Source organism: Paramacrobiotus metropolitanus, unplaced genomic scaffold (genome assembly GCF_019649055.1).
Source record: "Paramacrobiotus metropolitanus isolate TYO unplaced genomic scaffold, Prichtersi_v1.0 Parri_scaffold0000002, whole genome shotgun sequence".
In the NCBI taxonomy this organism is placed as follows: domain Eukaryota; kingdom Metazoa; phylum Tardigrada; class Eutardigrada; order Parachela; family Macrobiotidae; genus Paramacrobiotus; species Paramacrobiotus metropolitanus.
Genome location: NW_026570222.1, coordinates 3,691,015 through 3,705,621, shown reverse-complemented (window position 1 = coordinate 3,705,621; position 14,607 = coordinate 3,691,015). Strand labels below are relative to the sequence as shown.

The 14,607-nt window shown below is 40.6% G+C and overlaps 1 protein-coding gene across 3 annotated transcripts; it reads right to left on the bottom strand.

Annotated features, from left to right (window-relative positions):
- Positions 1-62: 62 nt before the first annotated feature.
- On the bottom strand, positions 63-12,542 carry LOC129583641 (diacylglycerol kinase theta-like). 3 transcript variants are annotated; one of them, XM_055475537.1, is made up of 18 exons: positions 11,630-12,542; positions 9,897-10,402; positions 9,567-9,646; positions 6,720-6,822; positions 6,443-6,663; positions 6,124-6,316; positions 5,744-6,042; positions 4,789-5,006; positions 4,529-4,671; positions 3,736-3,948; positions 3,501-3,658; positions 3,055-3,361; positions 2,815-2,923; positions 2,260-2,463; positions 2,031-2,198; positions 1,526-1,691; positions 1,261-1,359; positions 63-1,088 (listed from the first exon to the last, which is right to left on the bottom strand). In XM_055475537.1, exons 2-18 carry the CDS (start codon positions 10,135-10,137, stop codon positions 999-1,001), a joined length of 3,012 nt encoding a protein of 1,003 aa, XP_055331512.1. In that variant the 5' UTR covers positions 10,138-10,402; positions 11,630-12,542; the 3' UTR covers positions 63-998. The 3 variants fall into 3 exon arrangements, with proteins under 3 accessions (XP_055331512.1, XP_055331520.1, XP_055331505.1); XM_055475545.1 differs by having other exon boundaries at positions 63-1,134; positions 6,112-6,316; positions 11,630-12,541; XM_055475530.1 differs by having other exon boundaries at positions 6,112-6,316; positions 11,630-12,541.
- Positions 12,543-14,607: the final 2,065 nt, after the last annotated feature.

Here is a 14,607-nt window from a genome sequence, read left to right as displayed (position 1 = left end):
CATATGTTAGTACCGATATCAGTAATATTTATACGGCGGCAACGAATCTGTCTGATGGGACATTCCACATTTATTGTGCACTGAGAAATTTCATGCAACAGGCTGCATATTATTCCTAGATGAATATAATTCAACATAAAACAAAACCTGTAACAAATCACAACGGCCGTACAATGCCTTTTTCACAACTGTAACCCAAACAAAACAGAGTGCACAAACGCGATTATCGATCTGAAAAATTCCATTGAAAAAGAACAGCAAAATATCCATCTTAGGCCAGTCGCACGTAGTAATCTGATGTAGAAAAATCTCTACCAGAAACTTAAAACAAAAAGATAAGGAGAAGAAAAAGAGAATTAAATCCACAAAGCACACAATACTTTCCTTTGCGCGTGAATAAAAAGAACGCTGAAAAACAGAGAGAAAGAGGAAAAACACGAGTAATACAACATCAACATACTCTAAATCTAGCGCCACAACGAACATACAAAACAAACGGTTTGTGCAAACGCACATTACACTTGGGCTTGCATAATACAGGACAAAGGACAGGAATCGCACCGACTCCGAAAAGCAACGCGTACTACGCTGCGCCGGTGCATCCCATCACTTTCATCCCATACGACATATTATTTTCACGCTATTCATCAAATAACCCACCCATGATTTGGAGAAAAACTCTGGTTTGGTTGAGAGGATCACGGTTAAACCCGACAAATAAGATCAATAAAGAAAAAAAAACACCGGTTTCCGAACAGCAAAACCAACACATCGCTGGCCGCTAACTGCCTCCGGAATTTTGATTCCTTCATAAACTGCCGATTTCACCATTTTCCAACAAGTCCATGAGATCCTGCTGTACCACCGGATTTTAGTTTAACCCGCCAATTATTCAAAAGAATATATGAAAGGACATTAATCCCTCTTCCGAACGCAACAACTCTATTTCTGCATGTGCGGAAACCGACGAAGAGACAATGCGAAAAATATTCCTCGTTTTATGAGCTTGAACGCTCGGGTTCCGTTACTGAATGATGCACTTCGGTAGTGTGACGTCGCTTTATCTTAGTCTTCTTTAGCATCGTTGCCTGCAACAGAAGGCTGCTTTACTTTGCGTTTCTTGAGCATGGTGGCCTACAACAGAACAAACACAACACTTGCACCTTGGATTGGTTAACACGGACTCACAGGCAGACACCGACACAGACAACGGTTACGGGGGGCAACATTACAACTAACACAGATCAAAATCCCACTCACCCGCAACGCAGATCGCAGCACGACCACCTGACCCGATCCTTGGCTCCATGGTTCTCCATCAACGTGAACAGGAAGCTCCGAACGCATTTTAATACGGATCTGCATAGGTCATAAACAAATACACCTAATTATAAGCGCTCAACGCTTCTTCATATTACGTACAACACATATACATGCACGTTACAATGTACCAGTAAGTATGTAACTATGACAAAAAATTTCAGAAGTTGCTGATTACAGTACAATACAGCAGTAAAAGACTTACGTGTCCTCCTTGGGCTATCCGAATGCCACTTCGCAGACCGCTCTGCATTTGTCCCAAATGCACTACACCAGTCACTCCGACAACCTCGAGCATACCGTCCCAATGTGTGGGTTTCGAAAAGGTCTCGTCTTTTTCCATGCCCCAAGGATTACACCCGGCGCCCCAACTATATAACCACGATAAAGCCTTATCAAAATCCTTATATTAATATTAATCCGTATATTCTTATTTCGATACCGCATTGACCATTAATGCACAAAACTTGAAAAGAGCCAACAAGATTTGTTCAAAATTCGGATTTCCAAAACTCATTCTGCGCTTTTTTATACTGTATTAGTTTTTTTTATAAAATACAGCAGGCGTTGTTCTGAGTTGAATCTCTACAAGGCTCCTTGTATCAAGTAAGACCGTTTTCTGTATTAGGACTCTGATATCTGTAAATTATTTTTCTTCGAATGAATCCGATCAGCATAGCTAACTTATAATATTCAACAATGCACTTTACCTTAAAATGTTCAGAATGATTATTCCTTCCACGGGCGGCAGGTCCACATGTTTTCCATCGACTTCAAGCTCTATTTCCTTTTGTAAATCGCGACTACCACTCTTTGCACTCCGATTTTTGACCATTTTGCGCAAACCCATTTTGAAATAGATCCTCTTATTATGAAATCTACGAGGAACCAGTGTAATTTACCGATAAAACGATACTGATTACATCCGGAGGCACCTACCGACTGTTAAATTTATCAGGGTTTTCTTCGCGAGCATTATGAAAATCCAGAGCGAGATCAGCATCCAAACCAATGCCGAAGTAATTATTCATAACGAACATACTCGTGTTGTCTTCCGCAGTGCTGCTACTCATAACTTGGCAAGCAGCCACAGCTTTTACTTCGCCTTCTGGTTTTTCGTCCGGATGGAAAACTACGGTCCACCTGAACAATTAAAAATTAAATTCCTACTTTTTCTAAAACTCTAGTTTTGAAGATTCTTCCGCTATAAGGTTTCCAGCAATTCTCATATTTCTTACTTTACAAAACATTATATAAAAAGATCAATAGATTTCAATCTCATTTCCACTGATTCTAGTCCCAGTATTTGCCACTGGGGCTATTCTTCTTTTGACGGTTCTAACGTAAATTGTTATAACCTCTCAATCCACCTCTTGAGCCATGGTTATCAACATCCATGCGCAGACATAGTAGCAAGTTAGGCCATCATACCCACGCAGAGAACAGTCGCAATAAAAACTAGTGGTAGGAAAACAATCTCCTATGCTGTTTTACCTATCGAGACGGATTTCATCCGCTTCAATAACATCCCTCAGAATATCCATTGGCTCCTCGTCGCCGGTATAACCTGTTCCCCATCGCAATACTCTCGCCAAATCATTGCCTATATAAACCCACAAGCACTAGTACAGCCAGAAATGCACCCGAAAAATAATTTGAGCCCATTTATGGCAATATCTTTCGGACACAAACTACGATAACAAGAACAAAACAACCGCACTACCGCTCACTAACCCGTTCCAAGTGGAACCACCGCGCAAGGTGGCGACTGGCACACGGAATCTTGGCCCACATTATCCAGGCACTGTAGCACCCACCCCACAGTCCCATCTCCACCGCAGATCAGAATGCGATATTTTGGCACATTACGAAAGACGTAGAGACCCGGCAGAGGTCCACCATTTCCCAAATCAAATACTTGATAAGGATTAAGTAGTTTGCGAAAGGATGCGATCAGCTCCATTCCCTGACAACCACCGCTTTTCACATTGACAAAGACCAACAGCGGCGTCAGTTCTTTCAAATTTGCTAACAACTGAGCCTAAAATTAGAGCAAGGTATCATAAATTGCCAGATAGTCTTGTAACAAGCTGAAAATCACACAGAAGGGAACATTTGGTGTACAGCACCAAAACAATAATCTGAAAGATAAACCCATATTAGAAAACCAAAATACTTGCTTGAATATTAGGTAACAGCATCACAAGCAGGTTCCGATCATCGAAAACAGCAACTTTCAACGAGTTAAACGCTCGCACAGCGGCATCGTTGTTATCGTAAATAATCACAACCGAGCCGTATTCATAATAAATTATTCCAATTGTGGAAAATGGATTATCTACAAATTTTCAAAAGATCAGAGCGGTCTTTTGAAAAATACAAGTACAATAGCCAGTAGTCACGGTTAATATATACCGTCTCCAATGAAACCCATCAGTATGCCGTGATACTGGCGCTGTGAAAGGTTAGAAGGTAGATTGCCAATAAAGAGAGCTATTGTAGATCCGTGGGGATCCTCCTTTTCTTGAAGATAAAATCGCGTCTTCAGCATTTGATGGATCGATTCCTTTCGAATCTGTTGCATAATACGCCAAGGCTTCTCGTTGTGCGATAAAACGCGCTCGGTCACTGCAAAATACAAAGGTATGTACAAGTATAAATACTGTACGTGTTGCCGCAGGAGGTAAGGCTAATAACATATCAAACTGCGAACAACTTGTATCGTAAAATTACAAGCATCTGTGCAGACAGTGCAGTAAAAAAGAACCCAGTAGAACCCAATAGTTTTAACAATGAAAAATCTAGATGCAAAAGACTTCCGAAAATTAAAATCAGAGAGCATATCAAACGAGACTTGCGGGCTATCGCACAGTGAGCGAGCAGAAGAACAAAACTACAATCTGCTTATATATGCTTTGATTTAGAAAGATTGTAATTACAATAGACAGCAAAATACTAAACAAAAGAAATTATTATTGAACCGATCGATTCCGTGCTTGCGGCATGAGCATTGCTGGCAGTTTTGTGGCCACTGTTCAAAAATTAATATTCCTCGATATTTTGAGCATTGCAGCAAGTACTGCAACATTCTGACATCCGATTATTACTAATTCAACATTATGATAAATCTTAATAGCCTGTTTTACTTAACTGTCAGCACTAAACGCAAGAACATCCTCATTTTAAGCAAAGTCATCTTTCGACAAACCTCGGTTATCCATGGTCACTTCAATAAGATTGTATTTAGATTTGGTCGTAGTGCCTAATCCAAACTTGCGCAGAGCATACTCCAGCACATCATCGACCGTTGTATCGCTTGTAACTGGAATGCTTTTATACCCCTGAGAACTTCTGCAGACGGAGTCAAAGAAAAGGAATTAAGTGACGAAAGAGAAAGATACATATACAACGGAGTCAGTCAAGACATTTGTGCCGTGCCAGCCATTTCGGCGATCAATAATCACATACTTCAAATTTCCCGGATAAACTTTGATAAATCCTTTATTTGGATCCTTATCTCTGTAGCGCAAAAACAGGGACGGACGCTCTCGGCTATCCTCTTTCATCAACATGCTGCAGATAGGTGTGGTCACATCCAGTGTGCGTTCCTCTGAGCCTTCTAATGCTTCCGTAATGTAGTAGTTTCCCGGGTCGTCTTTAATGTAAAAGGAACGCAGAGCTGCCTCCTGTTCAAACAGATACAGCACCAAAATTATCACCGGAATGTATGTGTGCGTATTTTATCTCATGCATTGGCCATGAGAGTCGAAGGCTCTCTGCAAAAAAAAAACTACCAAAGAACGCTCGATAACAACGATCACAAGCACGCAGATGCTAGGACATTTAGACTGTCGTAAGCCAACCGGGCGCAACAAAATTAACGGACAGGGCACCTAGTTACAGGCACGTGACATGCATGATTCCTTCTCAAAGTCCCGAGTACAGGTTTTTTCAGACAACTGGAAGTTCAAGTGCGTACGCGTAACACCTAATGTCTAACATTAATCCTTCCCCGAATTAAAGCGATGTTACACTGTTAACTTAAAGGACACGGTAGGTCAGCAGAATTGTTAAAATTGTTGACAACTTCTGTTGTTAAAATCAACGAGTTACACTTTTCAACCATTTAAACAGCTACCATTTCCACCCAATAATAAATCATTCAATCGTCCTATTCACTAGTGCGAACCAAATCATCTGCAATAAACCAATCAAGTTTTCGCCGTGGGCTGCCCTATGTACTTTAAAGAAAAAAGTTCCAAAAGCTTCATTAAACTTTGCAATAACTACTTCCCGGGATTGTCCTTCCTACCGAACACTAATAATCCATGCATTACTTGCGCCTCCTTGAACACCAACAGTACCGCGGTTTTGTGGAGAACAACAGCCATTTGACCTTCACATACATACACAGAATACTTACCACCACCTCTTTGGCTCCAGCGTTGCGGTTAACGGTAATTGTGCGGAATACTTTGCGTCTCATGGATGAGTTGCCATCAAAAACTTTGACAATCTCCGCATCCGAATCCTGCTCCTCATCATCTTTATCCTTAGAACGCCGCTCTTCTTTCTGTGAATCACGCTCCTTCCGCTCCTCCTTGTCTTCTCGTTCCTTTTCTTTTCGCCGCTTGCGCTCTTTGGAACTGCTAGACTCACCGCTACTGTCCTTTCCGTTTATACCAGTAGAAGACGAGAGTTCCTCGGATATGGCTGTACGCGCTACGCATGAAAATTTGGTTGGTAATCAAAATGTTACACCTGCAACAGATCTCAAACCTGTAAACTTACGCGACAGCATACTTTCTTTTTCGTTGCCCGACTCTTTCTCTTTCGATTCCTTATCTTTCATTTTCCGATAGGATAACACTCCTATGATTGTTTCCATTGGAAGTTCGGTTCGCGGAATCGTCACCACACTTGGTGGAAGCATAATTTTTTTCAATGGTCCAAAATCGCATTCCTGTGGCACCGTACTGCGACATAGCGGATGTGCCTACGCCAGAACACTTAATTAAACGTTAGAATGTTTTCAAGGTATTATGAGCATCAAAGGTAAAATATTCGTCTACTTAGCGTCGGTCACTGACAGTACAATTCGTATGTACAAGGGGACACTCACCGTCAGAATACACCACGCACATCTGTAGCCGCATAAGCATTCAGATGACCAGCAGGATTTCCGGCAACTGGCACATTTAGAATTATTGGGCAGATTACCCTCGCTCCAGTGGTGATACTGAATAATCTGTGCAGGTTCCTTTCCAGGTGTGTAAGTAGCACACTCACGACAGTTACTGGCTGCAAATTCTTGACACTCAGCATGCACATAGTAATCGCAAACTGCAACACAAGATCTCGTTAACGTTTTCAGATTAAGTTATAACCCAAAACCTTACTTTCACATCGAAAGCACCACAGATCGTCCAGGCGTTTCCGGCAAACATTGCAGAACTTTCTTTTAACGTGAATTAATTCCGACCAGCAATGCGGCACAGGATTCTAAAAACCGTTCAATCTGCTTGTACGAAATTCCTGTTCACAACAAAAACTGTTCTTGCTAATTTTACTCTTATCCAAATGCGGTTTATATGATAAAGAATTTTCCAGTTAGATCAGCAGTTTGCAAAAGATAACTAATATTCCTATGCGAGATATGTACATAGTACATATGTACAACCGCCGTGAATATTTTCCATAGCACCTTATACATCAAGGAATTCGCAAAAGGCCTGTTTAATGAATTATTCTGACAAGCCAAAAGTTTGAGAAACCATAACTGATGAACAGCGGACTATTAATGCAGTATGGCATCACGGTTGCAGTCTGGTAAAATAACTTTCAATTCCTTAATTAAGTAATACAAGATATACAATTAAGTAATACTGATCAACATAATCATATAGATATTATGCATCTATCGTGAAACCCATAAACCTATTGTTCGATATCACTTAAATGCAAATAGTGCTACTCTAGAACTTGTTGATTGTATAAGCCAAACGACAATTTCGTGTCTGTTTATCACTTTCAGTACAAAAGGGACCGTTTAATTTCACATAACGAAACTAATTTTCAGGGTACGAAGAAACATATCCAACACAAGAGGAGATCAGAAGGTGCGAGAGTATAGTTTTATATGATTTGCTGATTAAATACCACAGTTAACATCACATTTTCCCCGGCCCCTCTCTATATCTGCCTCATTCATAAAATCCTCACCAGTGCAAATGATGGCAAGCGGAATAAATAAATAACATGACGTCAATGCAACAAGCATTTTCAATGAGGTTATGCCATCCATACTTTCTCTCCTCTTTCACTCCCTATTCGCTTTCCAGCACTAACCGGAGCTCCACTTCATTCAATCGGCATGTTTTTCTAGCACGCGCTTGCATCAGCGGGCCAGAGCCGATCATCCAGCCCTAGTACTAGGCCTTATAGCTGCTGCTACCGTTTCATTTAGACTTTCGTAACAGGCTTGCATAACTTGATCTTTGCCTATGCAGATAAAGTACTATTAAAATCAAATAAATGTAAACATACTTTATTCTACTACTTCCGGTTGTATCTTTCCTTATGAAAACATACCCTTTGCATGCTGTACACAGGACTGACAATTGTTAGACCAGAAAAAACTACTGGCTTCACCAAAAGTAAGCTAACGCCAGTCCCTGGAATAATTTGAGATATCATACCAGCAGTCTTATTCTGTCATTCACGAGTAAAACCTTACGGCACCTACAGAGTACTGATAGAAAATTAAAATTAACTAGACAACCGAAAAAAACTACGGCATTTCAAAACCAGGATAACATTGCGTTACTTTATAAATCACTTCCATTTGTACACTTTATATGTTATCAAAAAAACCTTCATAAAGATTTCCTAATTCAGCGATGCTTTTTGCCACGAATACGAAGTATACTGAATAAAAAATACATACTTTATAATCTTTCAAAATTAATAAAAATCACCACAAATTCAGTAAGTCCTTTACTTTGCAGGATAAGGGCAAAGTACAAACCAGTTGACAATGAAGCGATTAACATCAGAAAATTTTTAAATTCAAACAGAAATCCGACAAATCTTTGTCTTATCTAGCCGGTTCTGCAAATACATGTACTGCTGCATGCACTACCTACCCAGCTACCAACAGAACCATCCATACCGCGCGCACTATATTCAAACGATTACGTACGCAATCCAAATTCTATTGGCGCAAGGTGCAAGAGTATAGTCCAGATGCGCAATAACGAAAGATTCTGGATATTTCACACCATCCATAAGTATACAACTATGGACAGGCAGCTGTATAACGACGATTTGTCCAAAGAACTCAACATTACGTAATACCCAGAACCGACTCCAGGTTGTACCAGCACTGACGTCAATGCAACGTTTCGTAACCATTACCAACAAAACTTGCCGGTCGAACCCATAATATCAATGGAAAATTATCAACACCAAACAACATTTTCAAACAAATCTGACTTTCCAGAATAAAATTGAAATCAATGCATAAAATATCTGAAAACAGCACACAGTTACTGCTTATTCATGGATGTTGTCGGTGTTCAGACTTTAGAATACTGAACAGTTACCGTAAAAGAATCTTGACAGTTACCGTAAATGTTAATAATTTATGGCAAAATCTTTAGCAATGGGTAAACAAGCCGGCATAAAGAAGAGCGAACCGATAAATAAAGCTCACTGAATATTTACAATAACCACAAGGAGCGATATCTCCAAAAAATAAGCACGACATCCAGTGCACCGTGCACGTGAAATTCTAATGCGATGAGGCACGAGATTAATTACGCAAACGAAAAACCGTTGTGCCTCACACGAGTCAGATTTCCCGTATTCGACTGCGGTATCACTACGTTAAACGCCCATAATCTCTTTGTTCTAGGCTTCTAGCTGGTAACCGGATTGCAGTATTTACTCACCTATACCGTCGCAAATTCGGAACGATTTTTTAGGATCATTACTGTTACTTATGAGATATCCGCTTTGACCAGATTATCTTCACATACAAGTTTTAGAAAACTCCATCTTACATATTGCACAGTCACACTTTTCAAACCATTGTTTCGAAGCGTTAAAAAGCTAAGACCAGTTACTTATTTTCTGCGTAGGTTTCAAAACTATACGGTTTAAGGTCCACAAACTATTACTTTCAAACACTGTAAAAAACGTTAATGAAGAAAACCTGTAAATCTCTACGAGAGAATAAAACTTACCTTTATTAATGCGGCAGCGATAGATGAGCACGGCGTCACCACGTGTTTCATGCAGCGTTCATGAACCACAAAATTGCAGACTGAAAACAAACGGCATGTTCATAATACGAGTATAATTAACGTCTTCATCATTCTCAGAGAAAAAGTTTTTTTTTCAGAGAAAACATAATTTTTTGTCCGTTCAGTCATGAAAATCAGAAGGATAGTTAAAATCAGAAGATATTTCGAATTTTATGACAGTTCCAGAACAACAGCGGTCTTAAAAAGAAAATAAAGGACGACTCTACAAGACCGATCTAAATAACTATCCTAAAAAATGTGCATACTAACCTTCGCATACGTATCCGGACACACCGATGAGTGTCCATATCATCTCTGCGCAGTGATGGCAGTACGACGGCTTATGGAAGGACTTCTTCGTGAAAAAATGTCCATGACCAAGTTGGTCGGTATTACCGGTGGCACTGCTGCTTTCAGCGCCTTCGCTATCTGCGGAAGTGCGTCGATCAACATCGAGACTTTCGGGGATGCTGGCGATTTCCGGACCAGCCATGCTGCGCGATCGCCTCATCTGCTCACTATCGAGCAGCCCCGCACCACCACGGTTTTTTATATGGCGAAGTCGCGGCGTGATGGCTGAAGTATCGTTATCGACAAATAACAAAGGTCCACATAGATATAAAGTTTAAATTTTCCCGCATAACCGATATCCACCGGCCGGATAAATTACATGCAAAAACTCCATCAATACACCGTTCGAAAGGCAATCTGTCAAGTGCAGCTTATTCAGGTGCACGATAAATTGGTAATCCAATGTCTTGGTCACAGTTTTGCAACTAAAACAAAAAACTCCAGTCAAGTATCGCACAAATTACTCATTACATAGTAATGGAAAAGGCTGAAAAGATGGAACAGCATCCGTACTGCAAGCATTACGCGTAGTCGATGTTTTTGATGGAATTTATTATGTTTTTCACCGACTAAACCAGGTTGAAGAGACCCTGGTTAATTAGGTTGATTGTAATCTTCAAGTGGTGGTTTTGATGCTACATCCTCTTAGAAAAATCTTGCCAGAGCATCTCAACTTCAGATGACACAACACAAATCTGACAATGAATGTCGATGGCGTTAATTATTACCAATAGCGGTATCATGCAGTATGAGTGCCACTTATTAACATATACTCCTACCACAACATCAGTATAGTACAGCATTAATTTTCCGAACTAATACATAAAGACATTCCACTACCAAGCAGGTAGGTGACAGGTAAGTTACTCCAATACCTGCAGAAATATCTATATTCAGGTACAGCTTGACCCGCACAAATTTATTACAACTTTAAAGACAACAGTAAATGCGGATAATTTGAGGTATATTTTCTGATTAAGAGAAACTTTCCATTTTAAAGAGAAATATTAAGAGAAACTGTCCATTTTCAAAGAAAAATTTTCTATTTTTAAACCGAAAAAGAGACATCGCTACACAAGCGCATAAAGCGATGCAAGACAACGTATAAAGGCAGTCACACCAAAGGAAAGATTGATGCGGACGTCTTCTCTTCTTTCCTCTTCCTGGTTTGACGTGAGGAAATCTCATCGCTAGTAGTCACTATTATAGTATAGTACAATAGACCCGTACACAACGTGCTCCGTGCATCTGCACCAAAACTATGCATAAAATTAAAAATCTCCAAGCGCATGCCCTAACAAAAAATCACTCACTAGTAAGTACTTGATTTTCTCGACATGTACAGAATTTAAATAAAAGTGCAACATCAGGATTCAGCAGTAATCACAATTCCATATTACTTAAACAAACCTAATTCCATATTACTTGTACAAACGCTAAGAGGCTAAGAGGTACTGTATATTAAATTTATGTGCAACTAATCTATATAATTATTATGTAATACATCTGCACATAAAGTTTACATCCCGGTTATTGTTATTATCAGGTCGGCAAACATATACAAGTTTCAGCACTCACCCTAACTGCGCAAACAGACACAGAACGTGCCTATTGTAAAAAAAACAGTCGAGAAAAGACAACTTGAAACTTACGGTCACAGGCACAGTGCCAGAGAATACAGGGAGACAACACAATACGCTCGATGTTAGGGTTGACACAGCATCCCAACGAGCGAACACGAGCGGTGTTTGGAAGTGATCCCTTCATATGAATATGATGATAAACCGTTGTCCATCGAACTGGAGATGGTTAGATAAAGTGGATACAATACACAAGTTAAATAATAAATTAAATGAAGAAAGATAAGAACCTTGCAAGTCAATAACCAGGGATCATTCTGCAACCCACAGCATTTGACTGCAGCGAACAATTCTGCAAACCGTCCAACCCCAGGTTATTAAATTGCCATGCAGCGTGCGCTGAGCCAGTATCTCGGTGCAGCAGCAGCGTACTGGGTACTGTAAATGCAGGAGGATATTTCGCAGTACGGCACTTGGACGACTATGACCGTTCAGCCAGCCAGTCAAAGGAGGAACCAAGCGGTTATGTACGTGGATCCACATTCAAACAGGACTGAACTGATAGAGAAACGCATGGAGCAGTACCGTGGCACCGTGCATATAGGAGCTGGGGGTGTGTGGAGCTTTGCTTCAAGACAGATCCATAAGAAACATGCCTCAGCAGACGTGCGTAAACGCCCGATCCGTGTCTGTAACTACAGGACAGAAAACGGTACGGCGTTCATGGCTTCAGCACTTGTATGAGATCAAACTGCAGTATGGCCGCGTGCTCGCTAGCGCTGTGCTCCTTTTCCGTCGGAGCATCGATCAGGACTCTGGCTGGCTACAGAACGAGCCGCAGCTATAACCGATACAGCATATGAACGACAGAAATTCAATGAATTACACGTTATGTAATTAGGTTGAGCCCAACTGTTCCCAACAATTTCAAATTTCTAGTAAAATCAGCAAGGCCAAAAAGATGTCACAGAAAGATTTTTACGTGATTAACACGAACCAGCGCTTACAAGTTAGCGGCTTCCCGCTTACGTAGGTCTCAGATTTCTTTTGTTTTTGTTACTCTTCAGCTTTGTCACGTGTGTGCTGATGTTCAAGACCTGCCTATAGAGGTCGCTATTTGTAAAAAGCCTAGGGTGTTACTGTAATAATAAGTACTCTACCGGACTAACCCGGTCCGTACGAGACACGGGTTCGAGTCGCCACCGTAGAGGCGGCGTAGACACATAATATAGATAGATTATTATATCTATACTTATATGTATTACAAGTACGGTATTTAATTCTACTACAGTTTACAGTTTATAATAATTACTGTAATCGTACTTACAGTAGTTGGTACTGGTAGTACAGCTAGCGATACTAAACAATAATATTAATTTTGTAATAACTGATACTTTACTCTATGCTATCACCGTCATGAAATTATTACCGCACGTGCACGCGCGTACGTTAGCGTCTTAACTTAATTAACTCGGTATACGTATATACGTGCTGCAATCCGGATCGTTACTTATTAACAATGCCAGCAGCGATAATAAAAATGTGTGCTTTATTTAAAAACTGAAAATAGTAAGTACCTGAACATTGAAAAATCTTAAAAGTACTGTAAGCCCATCGAAATCGGCATAAATTCGCTGCCGCCTGAACTCACCGTTACAGTTTCTAACTTTCTACTCTACTCTAGTAGCAGATTATAACCGGTCATTACGGATGGCACCGCTGCACTCTGTTGTCTTTTTCGCTACGATCTCCTTTTAAAATAGTTATTTATTTAACAGTAATTACCTTCACCTTAAGACAGTCATGCTTATGTGGCTTGAGTGTGAATTGTAGAACACTGAATACTTGCATGTATGATGTATATCTACATCTTCTTAACTATTCAGACAGAACTCTCTGTCCGTAACGCTCCCGCCTCCAAATCGCTCTCATTGGTCAGAGCCAAAACTCTTGATAAACAAAGTGAACCAACTGAACAAACTTACTAAACATAGTGAACCTGCTGATCACACTTACTAAACAAAATAAACCAGCTGAACCCGACCAAAACCTTCGCGAACCAGCTGAACCCAACCTAATCCTTAACGAACCGACTGAACCCAACCAAAACCCTAATGAACCATCTGAACCCAACCTAATCTTCAGTGAAACCACTAAACCCAACCAAAACCTGATTGAACCAACTGAACCCAACCAAACAGTTAACGAACCGACTGAACCCAACCAAAACCTTAGTGAACCAGCTGAACCCAACCTAATCCTTAGTGAACCAGTCGAGCCCAACCGAAAAAATAGTGAACCAGTTGAACTCAACCAAAACCTTACTGAACAAGTCGAACTTCACCTAATTTTTGGTAAACCGACTGAACCCAACCAAATCCTTATTGAACCAACTGTACCCAACCGGAAAGTTAGCGAACCGACTGAACCAACCAAAACCTTCTTGAACTAGCTGAACCTAAGCGAAAAATCAGTTAACCATTCGAACCCAACCGAAAAGTAAGGGAAGCGACTAAACCCAACCAAAACCTCCTTGAACTAGCTGAACCTAATCTAAAACTTAGTGAACCGACTGAATCCAACCAAAACCTAATTGAACCAACTGAACCCAACCGAGAAGCTAGCGAACCGACTGAACCCAACCAAAACCTGATTGAACCAACTGAACCCAACCGGAAAGTTGGCGAACCGATTGAACCCAACCAAAACCTTAGTGAACCAGCTGAACCCATCCTTATCTTCAGTGAATCCACTAAACCCAACCGAAAACTTGGCGAACCGACTGAACCCAACCAAAACCTGGTTGAACCAGCTGAACCGAACCTAAACGTCAACGAACTAAATGAACCCAACCAAAACCTGATTGAACCAACTGAACCCAACCAAAAAGTTAACGAACCGACTGAACCCAACCAAAACCTTAGTGAACCAGCTGAACCCAACCTAATCCTTAGTGAACCAACTGAACCCAACCAAAAAGCTAGCGAACCGACTGAACCCAACCAAAACCTGATTGAACCAAGTGAACCCAACCGAAAAGTTAGGGAACT

Coding starts and splice junctions, on each gene's coding strand:
- LOC129583641 (XM_055475530.1), bottom strand. CDS start 10,137: ATGAGGCGATCGCGCAGCATGGCTGGTCCGGAAATCGCCAGCATCCCC. Junction 6,317..6,442: donor GTGCGTGGTGTATTCTGACG/GTGAGTGTCCCC, acceptor GTTCTGGCGTAG/GCACATCCGCTATGTCGCAG. Junction 3,362..3,500: donor TGCTGTTACCTAATATTCAA/GCAAGTATTTTG, acceptor CTCTAATTTTAG/GCTCAGTTGTTAGCAAATTT.